Here is a 26,930-nt window from a genome sequence, read left to right as displayed (position 1 = left end):
ACAATACCCCAAAGGGATGCGTAGATAAAGTCCTTGAAGGTTAAAACAGCTCAGCATGTGTCAGACTCTTGGTCATCAGAAGTAACACATTTCACAGGACCTGACTAACCCCGTCATCACCAGAGGAGAGCTGCAGGCAGCCACAGCGCAGTGCCTCCAGATCCTAACATTTACAAGCGCAAGTGCAAATCTGTGTGCAGGCTCTGCAGAGAGTACAGATGGCAGGAAATACCACTGAAATGACAGTGGCCCAATCCAAACCACCAGACAGAGGGATCATCTGCTGCTCAGGCGGCCCAGAGCACGACACCAAACCCAGGAAGAGCTCAGGACTTCTCAGCCCTCACCTCCATAACTGGACAGTTTACGAGAGGCCTTCACAGGCAGGCTTAGAATCATTATTATAGCCTGCTTTGTGAGGCCTTGGGAACATTGTCAACCATCAGGGGTTTGAAGCATGAGCGAGTATTGCAAAACTGAAGAAAAATATGCAGGTTCACACAAATGGGTGCACTGTAGATGCAATAAAACGGCAAGTATGGTCGGTGTGTTATAACCAGTATACTGTGCAGCACAGCTGGCAGTCTGTTGGGTTTAATACAGAAAAAGCGATATCAAAGACCCTGGCCTAAAACTGAGGAGAGAGAGAGAGTGAGTGAGAGTGAGCAAGAATGAGAGAGAAATGGAATTTGCTGAGTTTTTTAAATCAATATGCATAACCACAATAGCTGAATGTTCTGGCTGAATTAGAACAAAAGATGGAATTACATAGATTCAGCCTACGCCATGGGTGTCCATGTCTATTGTGGCACACTAACTGCATTCAGAGACATTTTTGAGAAGAAAACAACATGACATGAGACTTTGCTCAACTGTAACTAAGATCGCTTTTTTTTTGGCTCTGATCTTAATTATAGTAAATATATTCACATTGCCATTCTAGTGCATAGACAAATGGACAATTGTTCTATCTGTGTGAGGTGGAGGGATGGATATTGTGTTCAGTAATTAAGACCAGTGGTGGTTGCACAGTGGTCTATACTAACCAAGCCATCCAGTTCTCATGCAACTGCCCTCCATGTGATGCTCGTCCATCACGTCAATTAGTCTGAGTATCCATCTGATCTTTTCTTTAACAACAACTCATCCCCTTCAGAATTATAAGTCAAAATTGAGTTATTGACATATCTGTGATCTTCATAAGGTGAGGTGAGATGTTTCTTGAAGTTGTATGCATTTTTGGACATTATATCTAAAGAGGCTTGTTCCACTTGTCGAATTTTAAAACTTTGAAGCTTAATATCTCAGAACTACAGAATGCAGATAACCTTATAATTGCAATGGAACAAACTGTTCTTGGTATTTTACTGTTACAATATACAACTATTTGCAGTGTTTGGCTATTCGTGAGGATTGTTTCTTTGAAGAATTTTATCAGGTGGTATTAAGCATTCCCAACAAAAGTGTGCATATACTAACAAATGTCACCCTCTCTTTTGAAGAGACCAAAAGGTGAAATGTTTCATTATTTTAATATCCAATACAAATCACACAGCTGCCAACATGAGTTGGAAACGGGTTCAACAAATACAACTGACAGATGTTCCAATATCTTACTGTTGTTACCTGGAATATTTATAATTTATCAATGTGTTGCCACCTGCTCCTCGAAGAAAATAAAGCACAGCAAAGCACAACATCAAGCCCTACCTACTCCTGCAGTTGTTTGTAAACCTCAATCTTGGTAACTCAGTGACTGTTGGAGAATGAATTACAGCAATATACACTGTATAAACAGCTTGAACAGAAAACCAAAATAACAAAATTACATGGAACTGCACCAAACTGTACCACATGTGCCTGTGTGGTAATGCATGCCTGTGCTTCTACGAATGTTTGCACACTGCTTTACTAAGACAAGTGTGCAAAAAGTATACTTTGGTGAAACCCAAATGCACATCTGATACACATTTCTCAAGTATACATCTATTATTCTATTCTATTATTATGAAGTAGTAGTTATTATGCATCACTGTGTGTGTGTGTGTGTGTGTGTATGCGTCGGTGTGTATACCTGTGTAAGTGTGTGTGCAGTGTAAACGTGCAGTTTGAGTTGTTGTGTGTGTTTGTGTATTTGTGTTTATGTTTGAGTCTGTGTATGGTTGTGACAGTGTGTCATGTCAAAAGGGCCACGTAGATCCAGATCCAAATCATAGAATCATAGATTAATCCCACAAATGAATCCTTATTGATCATCGGGGTCCAACCAGATATTGAAATGTATCAATTGCAGAGCCCCCTACTGATGAAATTTCACGAAATTTGGTGTGCACTTAAAGACCTACAATGATTAAGCTTATCAAATCGTAAACTTTAAACCTTTATATCACAACATATCGGCAGAGGCATGTCTTGAGAAAGTGAAATATGTCAAATTGACCTCTATATGGACCGGCTTTCGCAAAAATGTGAAATACCATGTTGTCCACCAAAAAAATCTAATTAGATCAAGTTATCAAGTTTGGGGATTTTTAACAGGACAAAGGCAAAGCACATATTCTTTTTTAATATATAGCTCTTTAGTTATTAGGCTTGGTGTTTCAATTCAGGACTTTAACATTCATGCTGACTTCTGTCCTCTCTATGCTAATGCTATAATGTCTACACTTCAGGCATGCCACGACAATGAGTTATTTCAATAAAACTTTTCTTTCAGAAATAACTTACAGTTAAATCAAACATCTTCCAAATATTGACAGAAAAACATACTAGTGCTACGAGTAAAATACCTACGAGTTGGCTCCCTCTTCTTGGATCTATGACAACCCGGTTATTCCTCATTCAGGTGTCAACTCATAGGGATCTGCACCGCCAATAAACCATAATTTCTCGAAATGTCACATCTTTTCTTGTGGTCCAACTCCTTCCCTATCTGCCTTTGCATCTTGGACGTGTTTTGATAAGCTTTTCTGTTGTTTAGACATGGCTACATTTACTTAAAGTAGGGCCTATCCAAAGCGCACAATACTCCATTTACTCAGTTCAGTTCTTTACACCGGGTGCCTCCAATATGCCCGTGCATCCGGGATACTGCCCAGGTGGTCACATCGGTGAAAACTCTCAATACATCTTAATAAGTTGTTTAAGGACACAGGGAGATTACCATGGAACCTGTAGAGAGGGCAAGCAATAGGTCATAGTAGCCTACACCTACATGAAGTGATGCAATTTTACTACAATGATATATCCTTGACATAGACCTAATACTCATAAAGCTTGATAAATGAAGTAGGTGAAAACATGGCATCTGGCATTTGAGTTGCAGTTTGCTTCATGAATGAAATGAACAGCCAAAAGATACATCCAATTTTATAACAGCGAGAAGCCCTCAAACTAAAACAGACCGTGAGAAAGAGAGCGAGACCTCCTCATTCTCCACAGGCAGTTCCTTAGCAGAGAAAAATTCTGTTTCCCAAGGCTTCCGTTATCCAAGGCTGATCTTCTTAAATGAAATGCAATGTTCTGTAAAAATAGCCTGAAGTATGACAGATACCAGAATCAGGACGGAAGATACATTTTATGGTGACCCCAAATATGATCATGCCATTATATTCTTAAACTGATGGAGAATGGCCTGACACTTTCATGAAAAATGAATGCCCTGCCAGAAATATAACCTAATGCTGGTAAAAAGAATTTAGAATTGATAGACAATCCAGATTCCACACTGAACATTTTCACATGCTTCTCCAGCCCTGGGAATTGATGGGGGAACTGGAAGACATTGGGGAACAATGAATTTCCCCCCTTTCAAATTTGTAAGCAAAAACTGTACGACCTAGGAAGACTTCATAATAAAGCCAATAAATTAGACTAATAACATTGGTGACGATTTCCATTCCAGTGAGTGAAAGGGCGCTGCGTTATACTAAAGAATCACTTATCATCAGAATAGAACTACTCTTACATTATTACTCTTACAGGGATGGATTTATGCAAACCTTAGGGACAACATTTATCAAAACATACATTTTATATCAAGCATGCTCTCATTCATTTTTAGACAAGCATAAATGCATAGTCCACGTGCAACGAGAAGCTTTTTGAATAACAGGATCAACATCATAGGCTACCACAAGCCTAGATGATGCTTTTTGGTGCTCCAATGTTTAGTTTCGATAAATCAGTATGGCTTTTTAAGTTGAGACCATTTCAATGACAAGTGCAGCATAGTCACATTTTAGAAATAATTTTTTCACCATCAAAAATTCAGGCACCAATGTCATAATAACTGATAGGCTACACATGCAATATAATTTCCACATCTGCGCAATATAGCAAACTGTAAACTGATTTTTTTTTTTTCAGCAAATAACTTCAAAATCAGTCAATGTAAATGAAGCAGTATCCTACGATTCACAGAACGAGGCATTCCCAGCGTACATAGCTAATTTATGAACTTAACTCAACGGCAGGATTTAGTGTAGGCTATAACTTTTCTTCATTCAAAATGCAAGACATCAGAAACTGGGACATGACACACCACGAAGCACAGTTTAAAGGTAGCCCATTGCACATATTTGTTTTTCCAAAGAAACAACTCTGTTAAACTGTTGAATTGCCACTTACCGAAAAATCACATGAAGTTGATTGTATGCCAATGCAAAGACTGCACCATGTTTCTCGGTCTTGTGCATCTCTTTGCGTGCAGTCGGATCTCCCAAACCTCCACCTCCTCCCCCTTCGAAGGTGGGATGTGTTTCAGATTTTAAAGCTCAAATTGCCTAGACGTGGACCCCATAAATTAACACAGTGTATCTGACATTATGCTACCTCACTGTCTTCCTAGCACTTAACCATAAATGTACCGATGTTGTGCACATGACTTTCAACCCCCTGAAGAGCGATGCATAGGCCAACATTTAAATCTTATCAGCGTTCCATCTCTTCAGAAGTCCTCAAAAGACTGCACACACATCCCAAAAGTTGTCCACTGCCACCAATGATCCCTCTACAGCACACCAACTTAAAAAAGTAGACTACTGTACTTCTTTTCACTGTTATGACAGTGTGATAGACTAGAGCATACATTTGAGACAGCTCCCTGAGCGTGTGCTGACTACAGCAAATTAGGTTTATATTTCAACAGCGACCCCTACCGCACACTGTAAATAAATGGCCAAAGGGTACGTGGTATGAGAATCAGTACAGTGGTCAAATTAACAAAATATTTGTGTTATAATAGTAGGAGATTGCTGCAAATGTGCATTTTATACAAGTACAAAGCTATTTATTAACTTCAAACTACAAACAGTGTGTCCTCCAAGCTGCAGTATTCACTCATAATGTGCCACAAATGTGTGATCTCTGATTGCATTTACTAAAGGGTGAAAGACCACAAACCCCTTATGAAAACCAGCAACCATTCAGGAAACAGGTGAGAAAACACAAGACCTCTGGTGACATCTATGGTCTGAACAAGAAGGGCACTTAACAAGGAAGATGCTTTCAAGAACAGGCAAAACAATACCACTCTTCACCTGTGGATTAATTCTTAATCAAATGAAATTAAACACAGCACGGGCTTCAACAAACAGGTTACACAACAAGCATGTCAAAGAGAATGTTAAGGTACATAAACTGTTGAAGCTTTGCCATTCTTTTTAGCTGGTTTGAATCAAAACACATGTGAGACACATCATTTCAGTCTAATGTGTACATTTCACCTTTCTTATTAAATACTAATAAAGGAAAATGAAAAAGGGGCAACCAATCTTCTTGTTGGAACTGTCTCTTGCTCATGATTGAGGGTCTTCTTGTGCTGCCAGTTAGCTGACCAGCGAGTCCTAAATGTTTCATTAGCTGTGAAGGCAGAGGGTACAGTGTCCCACAGCAGGAGCAAAGGACTACTCAGACAGCCTCCTGTGTGATTTGTAATTCATCAAGTTGTCTGTGCTTCTCACTGATACCATGCATCGGTGCAAAATTGATAACCACATTTGTGTGTGGGCCAGCAAACAGACAGACAGACAGACAGACATAGTTGTGGCCACAAAGCACAGAGGTCCCAGACAGATAGGCATGGGAATCCCATGGAGTCCATCTTATTCTTTGTACTCGAGGAACTGCTGCAGCCTTTTTCTGTGATCAGTGGACATCTGCACAGCACTACAAAAAAGGAAGTACAATTAGGACCGGTTCAATGAAATTTTACCACTAAAAACTGAAAGAAAAAAAAACTTTTCAAATGGTTACAACAGTTGGTTGGTTGAGAACTACGTGGTACTAAATATGGTCGTTGTTGTGACAACTTGGCTTACTGTAAGTGCTCCCCAAAGGTGTTGGTTATCCTGTATATGGCGGTTTTGAGTGCAGCCCTCATAGCAAAGCGCAGGGTCTTGTAGGTGGACTCTCCCATGCTGCAGGTGGACCTCAGAGGCTTGCTAGATGCGTGGGGCAGCTTGAAGTGTCTGTCCACTGCCTAAAGTTAAAAAACAAACAAAGAAACAAACAAGAAATTAGTGAGCGGGACAGTCAGTGAACAAGAAGAACAGTTAGTTGATCTCTATTGTGTGGATTCTCTATATTCAGACTGTTCTGTGTAGCCTGTAGCCACAAGTTTTTGCTCAGTTGAAGCTGAGATATAGGCCAAAATGCTTATTGCCATCCAAAACAAAGAGAAATGTTACCGTCACAAAACTAAAGCATTTGAGCCTGACTGATAAATCGGTGTATCGATATTAGCTATTTGCGGATCTATCAGTATCGGTGTTTATAACCGATAATTATTTTAAATGTAGTAAAGGAAAGCCAAATAGGGATTCTTCATCTAATTTTCCAGCATTGTCTTTTCAGCTGAACGTTACGTCCAACAGTAAAATAATGTTAGCATGGGTTGAGTGGGGAGGCTTACTTGATTGTTGGTGTATTTGTGAAACATAAATGTGTTACACTGAGCAGCTTACCAGCACTATAACTTTCTCTTTCGGCTGTCATTCCATACATTTTCTGACCATGTAGCTAAGGTAGTTAGCCACAACCATAGCGTCAGCTAATAGCCATCGTTTGTCTATTCTAGCCCTCTTTCCAGACCTAGGTAGAGTGCCCTCCTTGAGCAAATGAGGCTAATAAGTAGCGACGATTAATGATAAAAAAAACAAAGCATTCTCTGTGGTCGCACATAAGGGGCTTACATATAGGAGGTGCCATGCACTGCACTCGCTGCTAGGTTGCACTGGGTTAAGTGAATGGCCCAAAGATTTGTGTTGTGCTTGCTGCTGGGCTCAGTGCAAAATTGCTATAATTTACAGCAAAGTTAAATTATAGCTATTTTTATCAAAGTTAAAATGGTTCAATTTCAGCTATAGAAAGTGCAAGAGCGGCAGAGCAGCAAAATGGAAATATAAGTCAAAGGAGAGTTTACCTCAAAATGAGGACGGTCGGTATTGGTCTTTAAAAATCCCATATCGGTCGGGCTCTATAAAGCATGCATACATACAATCTGTAGGGATTTTGCCCTACATTAATCACTAAACCAAGACAGAATTTCGTGAAGCTTGTAGTAAAAGGTTAAACAACAAGAATGGAAAAAAGGTGTTTTCTCCTCCACCATTCTATATCTATGAAGAACTTCTGTGGCATGTATGCCAGCTCATACCTACGTCCCTGGTATGACTAAATTAAATTTCATGACTTTTTTTAAACTTTCAATGAATTTGCAGAAATCCATAATTTCTCCAGGCCTGGAGAATGGGATTTTACAATGGCATGACTTCTCCAGGTTTTCCATGACCACTGGGAACCCTGTAGCCTGGAAACTCCTTCCACCTGCTGATGTGGAGTCCTGCTGTTTTAATGTTTAAATGCCAATAGAAGGTAATGCTTCAGACCCTTACCTCTTGCAGCACCAGCATGGTGCTAAGAATACTTGGTAGTGTAGTCTGCACAACCCCGAAGCGATCCTCTGAATAGGACGCCACCACCAGGTGGGACAACCCTGACATTAGAAGATCAACACAATACACAATAACTACCCAACAAATTGGCAGAATTCCACCAAAATGAATACCCCAAAATCCCAGTGGACATAAATACGCTGACAGGCTCATTGTGAAAAAGTCCACACACTATTTGCGAACCCTGGCAGTTTTTCCATGCTGGTTGACAGGGCAGGACCTTCAAGCCGTTTCAAATTACTCCAAACGTGAACCCAACGCTATCACTCAAGTCTTACTTTTCATTTAAACCAACGCTGAGGAAGATAAACTATGTGATCAAGTTACAAATGGCCCCTCAAACCTTCTAAAGCCCAAATGTGAGCTTGGCTGTCGGCAAACAAAGCTTGGCTCGTTGCCTCTGGAAGCTGCAAAACAAACAAATGGAGAGAAAAAAAAAACCATAAGATACACAGTAAAGCCATGATTTGAGGTGAAAAAGGGCATTTTCAAAGATTCTAAAAGATCTGTTGCTATTAAAATCTGTTATAACTTACTCATGTTTAAGAAGTTTAATGATTCAGGTGATTGTGCCCTCGAAGAGTTGCGGTGGTGATCTTTTAGCAACAGCTCTTCTAGTATTAGCATTCACCCACTATGCGTTTGCATTCCCTCACAATGCCCCCTCATCCCCTAACAATAGATTTGTGTTCCCACACAATAGTTTTGCATTACCTTGTAATAGTCCTGCAGCGCTTAGGTTTAAATGGGAAAGCAAAACCATTGCATTGGACTGCAAAAATATTGAGGGAATACAAATCTAGCTCAGAAATAGGCTAACCCAGAAAAAACAAAAACACCACCATCACCCTTAGGTGCCATTAAGAACCCAGGTGAACAGATGTCTAGAAACTAATGATGTGATATTATTATTAATTATTGATTAGAGTACCAGTAATAATGAACTGCATTAAAGGCCCTAAATTCATGCCAGCATTCAAATGTTCAAGCGGTTGTTGACAGGTATAATTAAATAACAGCCCCTATCAATTACTGTGCCTCAACTTTGGCAAAAAAAATTGATATGGGATAAGGTACAAATTATTTGGCATTTTATAGGTCATTTTTAGTTCTGGCACAAACCTAGAGCTCTAGGGGTTTGCACCACATTCTATTTCTACACATCAAACAGTTCGGTAAAACACAGACACGACAGGATCAAACGAACGCACCCTCTGAGCATTAATCTACTCCACACCAATCCCCCGCATGCAAACACACTGAAACCAGTCGGGATAAACGGAGACGATCGTATATGGACGACGACAGTAGTGCATGGATTCCATTCATCGGAGCTATGGGCAGTGGAGCATGCAAAACTGAATGTGTGTGCCTCCACCACCCCGTCCTATTCCCAGGGTGCACACACATGCAACCTACCCAACCTTACCTTGTTAAATAAATACATAACCAGCACCCTCTTTGCCATGAAACCTTTCACCTTAACGGGACAATTTCAAAAGCGGAAGAAACAAAATTAAAGCAAACGTACAGCTGATCAGCTGAGGTGTGTAGCATATGTATGTATGTATTTATTTATGTATGGGGGTGAGTGCTGAGGAGTCTGGGCATAGTACCTGTTCCTTGCGGTTCTGAAGCCACTGGGAGAGGAAACTGGGTTTGTGATCGGCTGGAGGGGGACTGGGGCCAGGAGCAGCAGCAGGAGCAGGACTGGCAATGGTGCTGCCATTACTCTGAGAATCTGAGAAAGAAAGAAACAAACAAACAATCCATCAATTGGTAAATCAATCAATGCAGGAGGAAGACAGCTAGTCTAAGATAAGCAATTTGACTAATAATGAATCTCTCTGTACAGAGTAATAGAGTGCAGCAGTGAGCTCAGGACAGGTATTTATTCTTAAAAGTTAAGAAATGGTCCAAAGGTATTTGCCGGGCTGTAACTGACCTGTTGAGGCGCTCCAGAGCTTGGGACCCCTCCTCATGACATGGGGGCTCTGCACGGTGCCGAACCAGGGTGAGCTGGGCTCCTGGGGTGCGGTCAGACGCCGGATGGAAGGGGAAGAAAAGGGGCTGTCCAGGTCGGGGGTGAAGGGGGCAGTCAGGGGGCTGTGCAGCGTCCCCACGGAGGAGCGCAGGAACACGGAGCCCGGGGTCTTCAGGATGTGGCTGGGAAGAGGCGTCTTTGGAAGGTCCGTGGCCCCCGATGACACTGCAAGTCAGAGCAGAGAGTGAACAAGCTGCGCATGGCAGGAATAGCCAGTCTAGCTCTTTCAACCTGCAGGAATAGCCAGTCCAGCTCCTGCAACCTGTAGGTTTTTCATACAAGCACAAGGCCGGAATAGCCAGCCTAGCTTTTTCAACCGGCAGGGTTTACATAGAAACTTCCTCATCTTGAACATCTCAATACTAATGCTGCTGGTGTTAGGTTAGGCTTGCAATGTAACCACCGCACCCAGATGGAAGACAATAATCCCTAATTTAGTAGTAAGAAGAGGACTTGATTTTCTCCACACACCATAATTGAAAAAGATGTACAATTACAAAACGAACTAAACTCATACACAACCTAAATGGCAGTCACTAAACTCTATACCTGAGCCCCACGATCCAGACTTGGTCTCGGTGCTGCTGCTGGACTGGGACTTGGCACGGCCATTGGAGGCTACTGCATCGTGGTGAGCCACCAGCCTCTGAGTCAGCTCAGTCAGCAGAGACAGGCACTCTTTACTGATGGCATTCCAGTTGTGAGGGTGGCCACCTGGAAAACCATAGGGTGTACCACAGCAGGGTCAGCAAAGGTTTTGCTTCATTCATTTCAATACAAACTAGGGCTGTCAAAATAACTGATTAATTTCGATTAATTAATTTGAGAAAAAAAATAACAAACGCAGATTAATTGATTCCGTGTGACCTTTGACCCCGAGACATTCTAGTCAGTAACCATTAGACTGTAAAATAAAGGAGAGAGAAGAAAATGTGCTGCCTAGATCATTAAATTGGAACATTTACTTTTAAAAAACGGCCTGATGTTGATAAAAAATAAAATGTTGATTAAAATAAAGCCCTCTGCAATGTCTGCAGCAAGGAATTTGCATATCACCGGAGTTCATCAACTTTAAAGTCGCACATCAATGCTAAGAAATAGTGTTGACATTCAGGGAAGTGTTTATTTTAGGTCATTTCTGTGGCCTGAAATGCCTTGTATGTGAAAAAAAACTTCTTCCACTTTTGAATTGATTTCCTCAGCATATTAGGTCATATCATAGATTATTATGGCCATTATTTGAACAGTGAAAATAATAATAAAAGAGTTTATGAACTTTAATGTCACTAATGCTGATTATTCAATGATTCATTTGAATTTAAATATTTAAAATACTGTCACAGCAAAAAATATATATGCGATTAATTTAGATTAATTAATCACAGAGTATGTAATTAATTCGATTATTTTTTTTAATCGATTGACAGCCCTAATACAAACACAATTTTGCTCTGTGCATGTGTGTTTGGAGCCCTAGGTACCTTAAAGTAAGTTTTTCAGTATGTCTCCTGTATATTGGTTACTTTCTATGTCCTGTCCATGTTTTTGAATATGTGAATAACAGGAGCTTGAATGCTAGCTCAGCTAAGCTGACCACACACCTGGCTGACTAAGACTGAACACCTCCAGCCTCCTCATGACTGAGTGCTGGGACAGAAGAGCCAGGTCTTGCAAGGCTAAGAACTGAAACACACACACACACACACACACACACACACACACACACACACACATCAGTAACAATGCAGTAACAATTACTGGAAATAATATACATAAAACAATATCCGATATGGGTCTCTCATTACCTTCATGATGGCTGGCTCTTTGCAGAGTAAGACTTTGGGCAGACAGCCATCAGCTTCCTCCGCAAACGAAGGCTGGACTGGAAAACTGTGCATCTTGGGAGGCGTGGAAAAACATAATAAAAACATAAGGAGCTTATAATCATAACCTTTAAAAGAAGATATATTTTTTTCTATAGTCTATTTAAAGTCTAGTCTAGTCTTATTTAAGTTTTTACTTGAAATGTCCAATACCTCTGAGACATAGATCCTGAAGAGCAGGACGGTAATGTACCAGGTTAGCAGCAGGAATGTCCCAGCAATCCACAGATGGTACAGCAAAGAAAAGTCCAGCAGTCCAGCCAGAGTGTCCAGAGCGTGAAGAGACCTGCACCAGAAAAACAATGGAGCTGAAGAATCAATAGCGGTCATGCACAGAGGGGAAAAATAAAGCACTGGCATTAGTACTGGGGGGCTATGTGCTGCAAAAGCAACCAATCAGTTATTTGAGCAATAAGCCCCGAGAGGTTACACTGATTCTACAACAGCTAAGGGGCGTTGTTAGGCACGATGCGCACATTTTGGGTGTCATATCAATCCATATAGCGAAATATTGCTTTGTTTTACATAACGCTGAAGTGAGTGCAAGGTCTGTTAACTTATAACGCTAGCGTTACCTTCGATGAACACCTCACATTCACGTCAGCCAATTCACAACAAACGAGGAAGTTCAAACATTAATATTAAATGCAAATAACTTACCTTACGAACTTTTATATTTGATAGTAGTAGGTAAAGCAACACACACACACACGCACAAATGACTAAATATATGTACAATATAATATATATGTGTATAATATATATATATATATATATATATACCCATATATATATATATATATATATATATATATATATATATATAGTTATCAGATCCATCTTCCTGTTGAGAGGTGCATATCCTGAGAGAAGAGAGATAATTTTAATGGCATAGATCGATTATGAAATCGTTTTTTATGACAGGAAAATTAATTAAAACTGTCTTACCAAAAAAGAAGTATAGAACTAAGTAATTCCTAAGTGCATACATGGATTGCACAGCACTGCATTTCACCACAAGAGACAGGGAGCCTTTGAAACGCAGGTATTTATATTGCTAGGGGAAAACAGACAAACAAACAAACAAACAAACAAACAAACAAACAAACAAACAATCTTAACTGGCAGCAGCTATCAGTTTCAAATGGGGCATTCAACACGGTACTAAACATAGCATTTAACTCGTGTCTGCAACACAAACTGTATAATGTAGTCACTCTGACCAGATTCATTCCAATAAGTATGATTGTTTAATATCGATGTGTACCTGTATGGCAGGGAAAGACACATAATTCATGTTGTGTACAACCCCAAGGAGACTGTGGCTGTATCCCATAAAGGCTCCAGACAGCAACAGGAGCAGATGGTACTCATTCAGACACATCTGGCCAGCATCTTTACTGTGAATACAGGAAAAGATACAGGGAGTGTCTATAAAATATCAACACACTCGAATACATAGAGAAATCAGCGCTGTTAAAAAGAATTTTGAATTTCGGATAAAAATAATCAGCATGATTACAGTTCAACCATCCCCTCTTACTGTGAGTGTCTTACCTCTCGGACTGAAGGCAGGGGGAGCCCAAGGCTCGGTACCTGTCCCCAATGGTGATAGCGGCACACCAAGACACCAGCATCCCCACCGCTGCGTGCACAACAGAGTGTATACATTGCCGAGGGTGGAGCACCTTCCCCAAAAGGGCAATCCTTGTGCAAGGGATGGAAGGGACAACTGCAAAAGCAGAGGAAATCTGTGTGAGATCCATCCTGATTAAGAAGTAAATGGCATCGTAAAATGCTCACGTTCATTTCCTCAACTATCCATCTTACCTGTGTAAGATTCGAGGCTGAAAAACCCAATCACCAACACAACTCCAGAGAGTAGAACGATAGAGAAAATGGTACTTGAAGCAGTCAGAAGAGCAAGTGAATCTAGCATAACAAAGATGTACATTATTTGGGGGGGGCCCAAAGTGAAAAAGGGTGACGCATACAAAATAGAAATATACACATCTCATGTACTTACCCGATATCCACTGAATCGGATGGAGTAGACTGAATCTACTCAAGAACACAAAAATAGCTGTGGTGACTGGCAACAGCAGCACAGACCAAGCAATGCTGGCTACAGCTCTCCAACATACCACCTATAAATTTCAGGTATTACAGATCAGATGCTGTACATATATGTCACTTTAATGGCATGTATTTGATCACATCTAGGCAACTTGGAGACTTATCACGCATTAAACGTTACAATAAACCGTTTTTGAGGCACTTCAACTGCCATTAAAACATTAGGTTAAAGATTTTAAAAGGCATCTTTATCCATAAAACACGTAATCTATGCTAAACTAACAAAAGCTGCAAAGGTTAACGTCAATCATCTATCGTAGACGTTATAATGAAATTCATAACATGCTTGTTCAACATTTAGTTAAAAAAAATCCACTTCTTGTTGTTCAACATTTAGTTACTAAATCCACTTGACGTCAGGCCACAAAGAGGACACATTTGGGGTGTCATGTCAATACGTATAGCGAAATATTGCTTTGTTTTACATAACGCTGAAGTGAGTGCAAGGTCTGTTAACTTATAAATTTAACGCTAGCGTTACCTTCGTTGAAAACCTCACGTTCACGGTAGCCAATTCACAACAAACGAGGAAGTTCAAACATTAACATTAAATGTAAATACACACTTACCTTACGAATAAACCAACAGCTGTGTTTTAAAGAAAACATTGTTCATGTCCATATGAACTCCCCGGTATACCTTTGGACAAATTCGTTAGCTACCTGACAAGCAAATATTTTTTGTCAATTTTTCCAGATCGCGCCACATGAATTCCAAGGACCTCTAAGCCCCTTCACAATAGCCGTCTGATTCACTGCCTGACGCATACATTTAGAATAATTACACAAATCACTTTATTAAAATAAGTATAATATCCGTGTCACACATTTTTGGTATATACAGAAATAAGCAGAATTCAACGTTACACTGTAAATCTATATAAAGCCCTAACGATGCTTTTAAAAATGAACCTCGCTCGCTCATACAGACTAGCTACCTAAACACACCGGAGAGGCTGGCGGAGTGGACTTGACTAGATAAATGGTGATTGCTCGCGGTTCCATGAATGAAATGTAACTTCAGCCAAATAAATTAAATTAACACATTGTTAATAAAATCGTTCTAGGATTGGATTAGTTGTAAGGCAAGGTTAAATTAAAAGATGTAAAAAATACATCGAAACAATCGTCTCAAAAACGCAGTTTCTTCAAAGTGTCGCAAGGAAAAGGCTAAGTTACAGAGTCCATGATTAATGGAAAGTTAACGTTGGCTCCTTTTCCACTTTCAATTTTACTTTGTATCATGTTGAACTAATGCGGCCTTTTCGCGTAGATGATTTCCATTTGAAAGTGCGGTTATACTGCGTTTATCAAGTCCTTTGACAATCCTCTCAGTCTCTCTTCGGAACGTCTTTGTTTCAAATGCACTGGTGGGTAGTTTCTGTGTAGAATTAATAGACATGTCGGTTTGAACCGCTTTGTGCATTGATGTTTTTTGTCCAGGTCTTTGGGGAATTGCGGGTAGAGTAAGCTGCTCGCGCTGAACCTTCTTGTCCTCCCATAGTTTCAGCAAACGTCGCTGATTATTGGTCATGTCTTTCAAGTTTTGTTGTAATGATTGTACCTGATCCTCTAACAGCGTTTTTGAAGTCACTGTGTTTGCCAACTCTGATGTAAGCTCATCTATTGTCAAGCTTAGTTTACCTGCTTTCTCAACTAAAGAATTGCATTCGCGGTCCTTCTCATGTAAGTCATTTATTAAATCCCGTGTGGTTTTGCCCTGAAACTTTGGGCTAGATTCCAAGCCAATTTCAGCTCGAAGAATCTTGACCTGTTTCCGCAATTCTTTATTATCCAAAGTCAATGTCTTCAATTTCTGTTTCAGCGTCTCTGTTGACCTCATTCTTGAATCGTACTGTCTCAGCTTTTCTCTCATCACGCTTTCCCGGTGTATCGCATCGTCTCTTTCTTTCTTGCATTTTTCCAGAAGTCTCAATGTTTCGTACTTGGAGACTTTTTCCACTTTGCCGTTTGATGCCATCGTGTCACAGTCTTATGTCAAAACGACAGCATAGACCACATGGTAGGCTACAGTTGTAGAATTTACGATTCCTCAATCATGCCAAGCACATATTATTAGGGCACGAGACAACTCCTGAAAGGCACATAATAGTATAACATGGGACAACTCCAGAAGGTGAGCTTGACGTCCAAATACAAGTCACCCTTTCCAGTAGAGTATTCTGCAACAAAACGGTTACAAAGGAACTGCAGCAGTGACTTCAGCATTTGACATTCCTCTTCTGAGGTTGTCAACCAGAGCGCCAGCACAGGTGTAATTCTAAGCTTTGGCTAGGATGACCATTAATTAGGGCGCACCAAAAGTTGACACAGTTTCAAGTGACACAATTTTTCTATTTTCTTAATTGCAAAAGTTAGGCAGTCCTGGCTACACTGTGAATGCTGTGTCTTGGAAACAGTAGTTTTGCATTTTAGCCAAACTATACCACACTGTCCATTGCATCCAATGCAGACGATAAAGCCGTTGTATCTACAGTCTTATTCCTTCAACCCAGATTAGTCAGACTGGTGTCCTAGGAACAAACACCTCAACTCACTAGGCCCTCTAGATAATGCCGTTACATTCATTCCTTTACATTTGTAAGCCATCCTATAGAGGCAAGGGTACTGGAGTAAAATTACATTTGTTTAGGCAGGTTTATTTAGAGACTATAAGCTTACAGTGAATCATGTTATTGTCGTTACAAGATTATTAGATTATTTTTACTGTAAACTGAAGCCTAAACTGACGAATGGAATGTTGTTACAGAGAATGTTTTTACTGTAAATTGAAACTTAGAAACGGGTATTCCTAGAATTGAGCCCTGTCATTATAGAGATATAAGACTGCCACTTTCCGTAGGAGAGAGAGAGAGGTGTCAAAGGAAGCGGTCTGTGGAAATGCACATAATTCATAATTTCACCTTATTCTAAAAGAGCTCATATAAACCTCAGTTTTGTGTAATAATCAATGACACAAGTGGACATAAATATTAACTTTGTAACACGGTAATAAATCTTTATTCAAAATTAGGGATTTAAAAAGTAAAGACCTTTAAAAAAAAAAAAAACACTATACAACTATAATTGTTGTATTGTGAAAGTATCGAGGCAGAGAAAAGACTGCCCGCCCAGACACATTTATAATTTTGGCTTAACATTAGTAGTTCACCTTCTAAAGTTTTCCATGATATGGATATGATCCATAACACCCAAACAATGACAAACCAGTTACAAACCCATGCTTATTTTTAATTTACAATGATCTGCAATTTAAACCAATCTCTAGATTAATTGTTTTTACTTTGGCTCACAGTATAAATACAGTGGCCTACCCATTAAAAATATACATATTTAAAAAGAATGAATGGCAGAATTGGAATATCCTACTCCAGGAACCCATCAAGTTCAGTAATCACATAAATATTTTGAAACCAAACTGTGCACAACAAATGACACATCCCGATGTAACCCAGGTTGTTCAGTAACAACTAACCAGGCTGTGAGTAATGCCGTTGAGAATGTAGTGCTTTTGTTAGCCATGTCCACTCAAATGCAGAGTCTTACCAGCACTCAAATAATGGCTGTTCAGGCAAAGCTCAACAAGGACACTGAGTATGCATGAAATCCAGACGACAATGACTTCATCACCACGGCAACCTGATTCTTAGTAATAAGGCAACTGGAGAACCTGCAATTAAAGAAGAATAACACTTGCTTTGGAAGGAGAAATCATGTCGAGGAAGTCTCATCTCAAGTGTTAGCATGTCAGGACACCAAGATAATTAAACATCATCAAAAGACAAAAGGAAATCATCAACTGTAATATTAGATGTCACACTAACATGAATTTAATAAGTTAAAGGAAAAACTCGGTCTTAAGAGGAAAAGATGGATTTCAGAGAGGTTGCAAGAGCTATGGAGCTGAGAAGTCAAGTTTAATCTCCTAAATTCTTTACCTCAAGCAGAATTTGACATTTAAGTTGTCTTAGTTGGGATTGTCTTGATTTCTTCATTCTGCCCCAAGATGGAAGTGTTGTCATACTCCCGTGTGCTAAAGAAATATGCCTGGGGGAAGACATAATATAAGGTTTACTTTATTTCTTCACCACCACACACAGCTCACTAATTAAATCAATCTAATCACTGACATCTGATATCCAAATGGACATGATAGTAGCACATTAAATCTAGGTAGAAGACAAACTGGGCCATTTCCACGTCAGTCAACAATATCGGTCAGTGTTTCTGCTTATAACAGTATGCCTGTCTTCACGGAAGGCGTAATTTGACACCTCTCTGGGATAATCCTTTCACGCACAAGCTCTAAGCACCAAAATGCAAGCATCGTGTGGCCACAACAAGCCAACTGGCCTCAGTGGGCTATGTGATTGTGGTCACTTAAGACAGGCCTTGACATTTAGGGCCCTATTGTGCACCCGGCGTAAGGCACCGCAAGTCTTATTCTTATCATACACTCAATAAAGTGTCAATTTTTCGCCATGCGCTCCACTTTTATAAAAACCTTGTGCCCAGGGGTGTGGTCTGGCGCATGATCCAAAAATCGCTATCTTACACCCTCTAAAAATCATTACCACTGACCAAGAAAAGCCTGGGCCCAGTTCCCCAAAAGCATCTTAAGCCTAAGAGCGTTGTAAATTCCCTCTTACGAACGTCTTAAGATTTGCCGACTGTTTACCGAAACCATCGTAGCTTAAGAGCGTCGTGAAAACACTCGTAGATCTACGAGTGCTCCAGAGTTTTCGTTACCGGCTAAGAGCATCTTAACAGTACTTCTCACTGAGGTCACCAACAGGACATACAACAAAATTACAACTTAGAATACATAATCCAACGTACGTTCCCATTCTTTATTGTGTTTACCTGTGATTAATCAGATTTTAGCGTGCAAATTAAATAGCATAGCCTACATTTAATGGTCATAATAATCTGATTAAAAGCGGACAAAAATGCAATCAAGTTATGAAACGAGACGTTGCCAGAATAGTTTGCCATTATCTTTGCTAAGTGAAGGCTATATTTTATTAGGCCTATGAGGTAAAAAGCAGAGAAAGCAACATGTGGTTTAGTCTGTACTGCATCAAAATCTAAGCCTACACATTTCCTCACTTTCTTATATAACCTACTTGGGATGCTTACATGCAGATGTCAAAGTGTTACTATTTTTGTATTGGTGTGAATTAATGTGTAGATCCGAAGTTTAAACGGTAGGCCTATAGCCTATGATGAGGCCACCTGACATCAACGTCAAATTAGGATATTTCAGAACTATTAACGTGGACAGCTCCCCTTAAGAGCATCTTAAAGGAAAATTCCGGTATTTAGCACTTTGAGTCGCTTTTCTGGTTTGTTTTGGATGAACTAGAGTGGTGAACACTGAAATTTTGATGATTGGTCCTGTCTCGACTTTTCTGACTCGTTTTGAATCGCCTTTGACTTCTCAGAGTGGCTGCAAACAGGCATACTGTAGGCTACTCAAACATGTCCTAAAACAACCCTTAACATTCGTTTTCAAAACTGTGCAACTCACCGAGTGGTTAGTGGTGTTCGTTGATTATTAAAAGCAAATATATCGGCACAATGCATGATTTCCAGCCGTCTTATTTGCTATTGTGGAACTATTCACAACCGCTCAATATTTGAACCTGAAGCATAGACGGTGGCGCAGTAATATCAACGTGCAATGAGTCTTCCAACAGAAATCAATGAGATTTTACAAAATGCCAAATAAAACACGACAGAAACTGTATTTCGCTATGCTACTTGTTTTGAAACATCAACGAACACCACTAACCACTCAGTGAGTTGCACAGTTTTGAAAACGAACGTTATGGGTTGTTTTAGGACATGTTTGAGTAGCCTACAGTATGCCTGCTGGCAGCCACTCTGATTAGTCAAAGGCGATTCAAAACTTGTCAGAAAGGTCGAGACAGGACCAATCGTCAAAATGTCGGTGTCCACCACTCTAGTTCACCCAAAACAAACCAGAAAGTGCTAAATTCCGGAATTTTCCTTTAAGAGCAGTGCACGCGCGTTCACGCTACAAGTATGTTCGGGAAACAGTCGGAAAAATCAAACGAGCGATCGTCAGATGAATCGTAGAAAACCCTCGTAAGAGCGTGTCTGTCGGTCCGTGTACCTTCTGTTCATTTGATTTTCAAGGTTGAAACAGTGATCAAAAAACGGATTTTAAGACCTTTACCTAAAACAGTACTTTTCAGAGAAAAATAAAACACAAATATTGAAGCATTTTGTGGAAAAAATAATCCAATATACAATGAAGGTTTGAATTTCAATAGTGTACATTTCAATTGGTCATTATTCAAGTTAAAAAATGAAAACCCAGGCACGCGAGGCTACCAAGCACTCCACATTCACTACTGCATGCTGACAGCAATTTTTTTGCCACTGCCGACTGGATAGCCTAATTACTAGCCTATGTGTTCATCAAAGGGAGCAAGATGGTGATGTTGAAGGAGTGATCTGCACCTAGAAAAAAATCACCAGAACATTCCAAGCTTCTCATTTTGATCGATTTGTAATTTATGTCCCAGGTGTGCTGCATAGTAGGGAGTGGGATTAAGGTTGCGTGCACCCTTCGAAGAAAGTGTGGAAATGTCACTGAAAGGACAATCGACATCATGCATTTATTAGGCTATGTTTTGTAGGTATATGCTTAGCTTAACAACTGCAAAACTGCAAAAAAATTGTCGGTACGTTTGACTCGTTGTATCGGACTCCCATAATGCCATGTGTGAATGTGTAATGGTTATAGTAGGCCTAGTTGTATTTGCATTTACCTTGTGGTGTGTGTTAGCATGTGTAGTCTTTCTTTGGTTGTACCCTATTTTTTACAGTTAATGTTTGTACCTCATGTGTTTATTCCTGTGTGTTGTATGTGACTACCCCGTTCGTGTAGGCCTATTGTGCATGTGTTAGAGCCTTGTGTGTTCTATAATGATGTTTTGACCTGTCTGTGTTCCCCGCTCCTGACCCAATAAATGTACTGATCTGAACCTTGTCGCCTCAGTTACAATATGAATATAAATATAAATTAGTTGTATGTGACAAACGATTATTTGATTCTTTCTCCATTACTACAATAGACTAGTCGCACATACAGAACAGCGGAGCCCAAATAGCCTACATATTTTCGTGCCTCATGCTAGGCCAGTGAATTGTTGTCATATTTTTTCCAACTCTGCATTCTACGGCCTCCACTCCCCTTGCTCCTTGTTGAGACAACGTAGCTGACATTTCTGCGTAAAGTTAGCTTTTTTACAAACATGTCTCTAATTAAAATGTCATAGGTTTCAATGTAGGACAGCCTAGCGGGGATAGGCCATAAGGCATAAGAACAACCCTTTTGCGCCCAGTGTTTGATCACAAAATCACACCATTACATTTGTGAATGTGGACTGGCCACGCTTTTAATGTCTATAAACTTTGCGCCTCTGACCATCCGTTTCTGATCGCCAAAATAGGGCCCTTGAAAAAAACCCTTAATTTTGATAGATTGCACCAATATGAAAGCAATACTACATTGAAACAAAAGATGTGAGTTTTTGTTACAAAACTCCATATGTCTGAATCTCTTTTTTGTCAAAACTCCATATGTCTGAATCTCTTTTTTGTCTTTTTTACCTTGCAACCCACTGCTAGGAGGACGTGTAGAGCCACAATAGTCACGATAATTGCAATGGCGACTCGGCGGTGGTCATCTCGAATGGCAGGCCAAAAGGTCATCACAAGAACTGATCCAGAGAGACAGAGAGCCGCAACAATGGAAAACCACCTGACCCCTTCATTTGGTATGATCCACAGCACCTAATTTAGTTAGAACATGTCATATATTCACATATTTGTAGACTCACCACATAATTAAACCCGTTCAAAAGTAAATACCATTCATAATTTATCATTCTGTAATACCAACCAGGAGTCAGATTGGCCAACACATTAAAAAATAGTACTACAAGGCTCTGAATTACAAAAAATTATAGCCTTTAATCTGCAGCTCCCTAAAGCTACATACATTCCAGGCACATCTACAGACATTCCAAGCACATGGTTGCAAAGACAGACGCCATTCTCCATCAAAAATGTTGAGGCAGTTATGTTTAGGTAAAATTGTTACATAATATTGCTTTAGTCATACGCACCACAGCTGGTATGTAGATAGACAGAGAATAACCGTAGACACAGACGATCTCCAGAAAGGTGTAGGTCACAGAGTTCACCACTTTGCTGTTTCGCCATGTGAGAAAACCCCAGAGGGCCAATGGAACAAGCCAGGCATAGGTATAGATTGCTGTGGCTGCCATGGTAACTGGATAAAAAATATATGCATTTTTAAGGTTTATATAGAAAGCTGTAGGCCGATGCTTCAATACAACAAACTTTGGAGGTGGGGAATTTTCAAGCCTCATCTGACCCCATCACCCCAGCAAAATGGTAACTTTAAAATATTTTTTTAACATTGTGGTTCCACCTTTCTAGAGAGTTACATTTCTCATCTCGGTCCCCTTGATCTGGTGTTGTTTTAATTGATAAGTAGGCCTGCTTATGTTTGTGGCTATTTTATTTTGAATGTATGATGTTCTTTGTCAAAAAATAAAGGCATTGATAAAGATAGGCACAAAAGAAGACAAATCCTCCTCTTCATCACACCCCACCCTGTCATGTCTATTCTCCACTGGGGCCTGCCCCACACTTTGATAACCACTGGGTTAAGAGATATGTTAAGTTATGTAGTATGTACAACTAATTACAACTTGGATAAAAGTTGGGTATAACTTATATAAAAGTTGTGACCAGATGTTACGCACCATGATCACATTGGCAAACAGCAACACAGCACCCAGAGGCTATTGAAGACACTTCACACTTACCTTTACGAAACTCAGGTACATATTTATACTGTGGATTACCATGGTGCTTCAGAAAGGTGGATATGTTACCACTTATGGCAATGGCAAACACAAGGGTAGCACAAATCCAAAAGGGTCCTAAAAGCACAGGAATGAGCCTTTAAGACGTATACATACTATTATGAACCATAAATAATTAAACCAATACATCCACTCACCATAAAGATCAGGATTACTGCGTATGTGTAGACGGACAAAGTTTTTCCCCCGCCATGGAAGTACTGATCCAAATATTCTCTCCTTCACCTGATTACAGAAAATCCACAGTAAATGTAAAAATCCATAGTAAATGTAAAGAATCCATGCATATGAAAGTGAGCTATTGCTGTGCCAAACCTTGACGACACTCTTGAACAAACCTGAATGGAACAGCTTACCTCTTGTGTGTCCACATCAAAAAATGTTTGGTAGTATTCAAATGTCCAGAATGGTGCATTTTTAGACTTTGCGCTGGAAAGCAGCTGAAAGACAACACATTTCAAAATATTTTAAGAAGGGGCCCGCACACTCACTGTGTTTTGACATTTCAAAGTTTTCGTCTGCATTCTTCTCACCTCTGCTTTGTCATCATCTGTGTCAAGGTCATCATTCTCCACCCCAAAAGGAGTAGATCCTGTTGTTTTGTTTTGCTTTTGAGATTTCACCATGCCATCCATGTCCACAGATGTAGAATCCTTGGTATTACCAGGGAGGGTTCCATCCTCATCAAATTCTAAGAAACAAGAGGTCAGATCAGTGAAGTGAAAATGGGATATGTACACACTGTCTAATTATTCATACCTAAAGGTGAATTAAGGAACTCACCTTGAAATTGAAGCAAGAAATCATTGTTCGCCATTTAGATCACCAAGGAGAAATGGCCGGGTACTGTTGGGAAAAGGGCAAATGACAGTAATAGCGTTATTTCTTACCTATTTGACATGTTACACCTACTATTTTACACATGATTGGTACAACAAACATGAGTGTCGTTTGTTTTCCTGCTCGAAAACAAACGATATGACGTTAGATAGATAGGCTAGCTTCTAATCTCGACAGCCTATTAATGATAATGACATGTCTTGCACCGTTGAACTGCTGAACCATAGACAACTATCTCAAGCAAGTGTGTACTTTCTCTAAACATGCCTTCCAGGATGTTTGTCAGGAACCATAGCTACAAGAGGGAATTGGAAACTACATCAAAGTTTTGTTAGCTAACGTTATGCTAGGGAAGTTATGATTAGCTAGCAGAGTTCAAATATGACACAGTAAATTCCCAGCTAATAATGCGAGTTTTTACACTGGTTAACCATTCAATAATGACAAGCGACACCGTTTTGTTGAAATTAATGGTAAGTTAAACCACCTAAATGTATAGACAAATAATCCACCTCAATCCTCTCTAGTAGCAGCAGGACAGCTAACAACAATATACGTCACATCCGATAGGCCTACATATCTATCAGAATAAAGGTTCGGGTTTAACAGACTATTATTTTTAATTACAAGGGAAAGGAAACCCCTTATTGTGTTTTTACACTGAACATGCCTGTATGTTCTCAATGGCGGATGTAATTGGTCAAGCGTTTTTCATAATGCATAATGGAAAAATAATTGTTTCCCCAAAGCAACCTTTATTTTGACGTAGTCTTCGGGGATTGCATCCCGAGAAACCCAAACTCGTGCAAATTGAATTTCAGACGAGTGAGTAGTTTGTAACTGAGAAGTCAAAGGAAGGTTTTCCAATAATGTACATGTTAATAATCCACTGCTAATGCAGATTTGGTTCAACGCGGCACTTTATTCCATCCTATAGGCTACATTGGGCTACTTTAACATGTATTCAAATGATGATGTTGTACACGACGGGACCATTTATGTTAGAGAGAAAGGTGAACTCCACTGTGTAAACAATGCTCGTGAGGCTGGATCTTACAGTCTATGGCCTGGATATCCACCTGTAAAAAGGAAACCTACAAGACTCTTTGAGAAGGATTTTTCTGTTCGACTGTGTATAGACAATGTGACTGCTTCTTCCTCTAAGAGGAAAGATCACTTCGTTTTCACATACAACAGTGAAGGCAGCTTGCGATATACTGCAAAATCTTTATTTGATACGTGCTTGCTTTATATTGCTGATAATGTCCAACACATTGAATCTCTAGTTGGTTTCCCTGAACAAATGGCTGACAGACTATTTACAGCTGCTGAAGAAAAGCAAAAATTCTCAAATTCGGAGACTGGTCTAAGGGCTCTGCAAGTGTTTTGTGAAGCTTATGGGGATCTTGTGCTTAGGTCATTGTGTTTGAGAAACAGGTAGGTTAGTTGTAGTATCACTTGTTCTAGGCCTTTGGCATACTGTTGGACATTCGAAAGGCTCGAGACCTAATGCGCCATACTCTTTTTTTTGTTTTAAAGGTTTTCTTTGCTGTCTGAAAAGTTGGAGGAAATCAAGACATTTCAAAGCCTCCAGTGCTTAGACCTTCATGGATGCAAGTTGGGAGATGGCCATGAAATCTTTGAACATTTGACATCTGATCAATTGGGCAGGTATAATCTTTCCCACATACTGTATGAGACTATTTCTTATTCAAAGCAGTTCATTTTTATTTCATTATTCATATTTTTTTTTGCAGTAGTCTCTCCCAGTTGTCATTGGGAGCAAATTGTTTGTCAGACCCTGGCCTTCAGAAACTAACAGCACCAGTTAGGGTGATGAAGAGAGGGCTTCAAAATCTCAAACTGCTGGACGTAAGCTGTAAGTAACTTCCAACATTTGCTTTCATGTAGCCGCAGTTCTCCACTATGGCATCCGATTTCATGTTGATGTTGCATGTTAAAGTTTTTCAGGTGACTTCCAGACAATTCCTCCATTGGGCTTAATGATGCTGGATGCCTGTTTTCATCTGAGCACAGACTATATCTATGTGAAATCGTTTGCTTTCTCTCTGTGTAGACAATCCTATCTCTGAAAGGGCAGTAGGATACTTGGCTTGCTTTCGGAAATTACAAGGCCTTGACCTGTCAGAAACGCTTATCAAGGTAAAAAAAAAAAAACTGCAGTCATTTTGCATTCAGTTGGACATTCCTCAAAGCATCATATAATTCATGATCATTCTCAGCCAGGAATGTCCTTGAATAAGCTCCTATGGAGTAAGATGAGACTGGTTCCCTCGGACACTCCAGTGGCAGTGTTTAATCACTCCTGCTGTAAAACAGAGGGCTGGGCACAGGAGGTATACATTTATTTTCTGCAAACTGATCATTTTTTTTATGGAAGGATTAAGTTGTGTACGATGGTAGACAGTTGTTGTGTGTGCATGTTGTGAGTGTTCATTTATTCCATTTATAGGTTGTAAACCAGTGGGAAGTGAATGGTGCTAAATTACCAGAGAAAGATATTAAACCAAGGACAAATGCTCTTCATTTTTGTAAGTATTACATTCGACTGCAATTACAGAACAAAGATAATGTAGTTAGTAGTTAATAATCCATGGAATCTCTTCTAGATGGAAGGGAGAGGTTTGTGCGAGAGACTCTGAATTCCACTCCCGTGCTATGCAACAAATCAGATGATGTGATATTGAGGCTGCAGTTTTACAGACCTGCACTGCAAGAAGAAATCGCTGTGGATGCGGACAGCAAAACAGACACGCCAGCACAAAAAGGCATGAAAAGAAAACGGTCCATGGAGAATGAAAAGGCAGTTGTGAATAGCAAGAGTTCAAAACGCCAGTCTGTGTCCTCATTTTCTGCTGAAGACTTGGACTTATTGAACAGCTACTAATACCTCCATAATTGATCTTTGTCTAACTTTTACAAGACGTTGTGGTTAAGTTTCAGTGCTTAGATTTTTTTATTAGTAACATAGCAGATTATATTAAAACATTTGAATTTTACAGTTGCATTTCTGTTTTATCATAATAACTTTCATATAATGCCATTAACATGCTCTAAATTAGTTTACAAACATTTAAGTT

General features: G+C 39.8%; 5 protein-coding genes across 9 annotated transcripts in view; 1 reads left to right on the top strand and 4 right to left on the bottom strand.

Moving 5' to 3' along the window:
- LOC125299480 (zinc finger protein GLIS1) overlaps positions 1 to 5,761 on the bottom strand; it is a 32,407-nt gene extending 26,646 nt beyond the window's left edge. For both annotated transcript variants that reach the window (XM_048250768.1, XM_048250774.1), the window contains exon 1: positions 4,630 to 5,761. The gene's annotated coding sequence lies outside the window, so the exon portion shown is untranslated. The remainder of the gene's footprint in view (positions 1 to 4,629) is intronic.
- Positions 5,762 to 5,816: 55 nt separating this feature from the next.
- ndc1 (NDC1 transmembrane nucleoporin) lies at positions 5,817 to 14,740 on the bottom strand. The gene is made up of 17 exons (XM_048251363.1): positions 14,588 to 14,740; positions 13,909 to 14,029; positions 13,713 to 13,814; positions 13,440 to 13,614; positions 13,150 to 13,282; positions 12,831 to 12,939; positions 12,036 to 12,247; positions 11,805 to 11,897; positions 11,601 to 11,682; positions 10,549 to 10,713; positions 9,901 to 10,164; positions 9,572 to 9,696; positions 9,385 to 9,435; positions 8,299 to 8,362; positions 7,896 to 7,996; positions 6,321 to 6,481; positions 5,817 to 6,168 (listed from the first exon to the last, which is right to left on the bottom strand). Exons 1-17 carry the CDS (start codon positions 14,624 to 14,626, stop codon positions 6,105 to 6,107), a joined length of 2,061 nt encoding a protein of 686 aa, XP_048107320.1. The 5' UTR covers positions 14,627 to 14,740; the 3' UTR covers positions 5,817 to 6,104.
- A 98-nt stretch (positions 14,741 to 14,838) lies between these two features.
- On the bottom strand, positions 14,839 to 16,185 carry zgc:113691 (uncharacterized protein LOC503529 homolog). The gene has a single exon (XM_048251159.1). The coding sequence runs from the start codon at positions 15,996 to 15,998 to the stop codon at positions 15,249 to 15,251; it is 750 nt and encodes a 249-aa protein (XP_048107116.1). The 5' UTR covers positions 15,999 to 16,185; the 3' UTR covers positions 14,839 to 15,248.
- An 825-nt stretch (positions 16,186 to 17,010) lies between these two features.
- yipf1 (Yip1 domain family, member 1) lies at positions 17,011 to 24,395 on the bottom strand. 3 transcript variants are annotated; one of them, XM_048251063.1, is made up of 10 exons: positions 24,317 to 24,395; positions 23,773 to 23,835; positions 23,523 to 23,680; positions 23,346 to 23,429; positions 23,127 to 23,214; positions 22,930 to 23,046; positions 22,201 to 22,367; positions 21,683 to 21,865; positions 17,977 to 18,085; positions 17,011 to 17,708 (listed from the first exon to the last, which is right to left on the bottom strand). In XM_048251063.1, exons 2-9 carry the CDS (start codon positions 23,804 to 23,806, stop codon positions 17,996 to 17,998), a joined length of 921 nt encoding a protein of 306 aa, XP_048107020.1. In that variant the 5' UTR covers positions 23,807 to 23,835; positions 24,317 to 24,395; the 3' UTR covers positions 17,011 to 17,708; positions 17,977 to 17,995. The 3 variants fall into 3 exon arrangements, with proteins under 3 accessions (XP_048107020.1, XP_048107026.1, XP_048107032.1); XM_048251069.1 differs by having other exon boundaries at positions 24,342 to 24,376; XM_048251075.1 differs by lacking the exon at positions 24,317 to 24,395 and adding an exon at positions 24,097 to 24,269.
- A 229-nt stretch (positions 24,396 to 24,624) lies between these two features.
- Positions 24,625 to 26,921, top strand: lrrc42 (leucine rich repeat containing 42). Of its 2 annotated transcripts, none has more exons than XM_048250916.1 (7): positions 24,625 to 25,266; positions 25,369 to 25,500; positions 25,590 to 25,708; positions 25,907 to 25,992; positions 26,073 to 26,186; positions 26,303 to 26,381; positions 26,460 to 26,921. In XM_048250916.1, exons 1-7 carry the CDS (start codon positions 24,788 to 24,790, stop codon positions 26,735 to 26,737), a joined length of 1,287 nt encoding a protein of 428 aa, XP_048106873.1. In that variant the 5' UTR covers positions 24,625 to 24,787; the 3' UTR covers positions 26,738 to 26,921. The 2 variants fall into 2 exon arrangements, with proteins under 2 accessions (XP_048106873.1, XP_048106865.1); XM_048250908.1 differs by having other exon boundaries at positions 25,587 to 25,708; positions 26,460 to 26,919.
- The last annotated feature ends 9 nt before the right edge of the window (positions 26,922 to 26,930 follow it).

This window comes from Alosa alosa, chromosome 1 (assembly GCF_017589495.1).
Source record: "Alosa alosa isolate M-15738 ecotype Scorff River chromosome 1, AALO_Geno_1.1, whole genome shotgun sequence".
In the NCBI taxonomy this organism is placed as follows: Eukaryota; Metazoa; Chordata; class Actinopteri; order Clupeiformes; family Clupeidae; genus Alosa; species Alosa alosa.
Note: the sequence above shows the minus strand (reverse complement) of the source record. Positions and strands in the feature narration are given on the sequence as shown.

Bases quoted from the DNA above. Each gene is read 5' to 3' on its own strand.
- ndc1 (XM_048251363.1), bottom strand. From the start codon at position 14,626: ATGTTTTCTTTAAAACACAGCTGTTGGTTTATTCGTAAG. The intron at 13,815-13,908 runs GTAAGTACATGA...TTGTTATGCTAG, and splicing joins TCCGATTCAGTGGATATCGG to ATTCACTTGCTCTTCTGACT. The intron at 11,683-11,804 runs GTAATGAGAGAC...TGTGTGTTTCAG, and splicing joins AAGAGCCAGCCATCATGAAG to TTCTTAGCCTTGCAAGACCT.
- zgc:113691 (XM_048251159.1), bottom strand. From the start codon at position 15,998: ATGGCATCAAACGGCAAAGTGGAAAAAGTCTCCAAGTACGAAACATTG.
- yipf1 (XM_048251063.1), bottom strand. From the start codon at position 23,806: ATGGCGAACAATGATTTCTTGCTTCAATTTCAAG. The intron at 23,430-23,522 runs GTGAGAAGAATG...GTTGTCTTTCAG, and splicing joins CAGATGATGACAAAGCAGAG to CTGCTTTCCAGCGCAAAGTC. The intron at 23,047-23,126 runs GTGAGTGGATGT...CTGTGCTTTTAG, and splicing joins CAGTAATCCTGATCTTTATG to GACCCTTTTGGATTTGTGCT.
- lrrc42 (XM_048250908.1), top strand. From the start codon at position 24,788: ATGTATTCAAATGATGATGTTGTACACGACGGGACCATTTATGTTAGA. The intron at 25,267-25,368 runs GTAGGTTAGTTG...TTTGTTTTAAAG, and splicing joins TCATTGTGTTTGAGAAACAG to GTTTTCTTTGCTGTCTGAAA. The intron at 25,501-25,586 runs GTATAATCTTTC...TTTTTTTTGCAG, and splicing joins ACATCTGATCAATTGGGCAG to TAGTCTCTCCCAGTTGTCAT.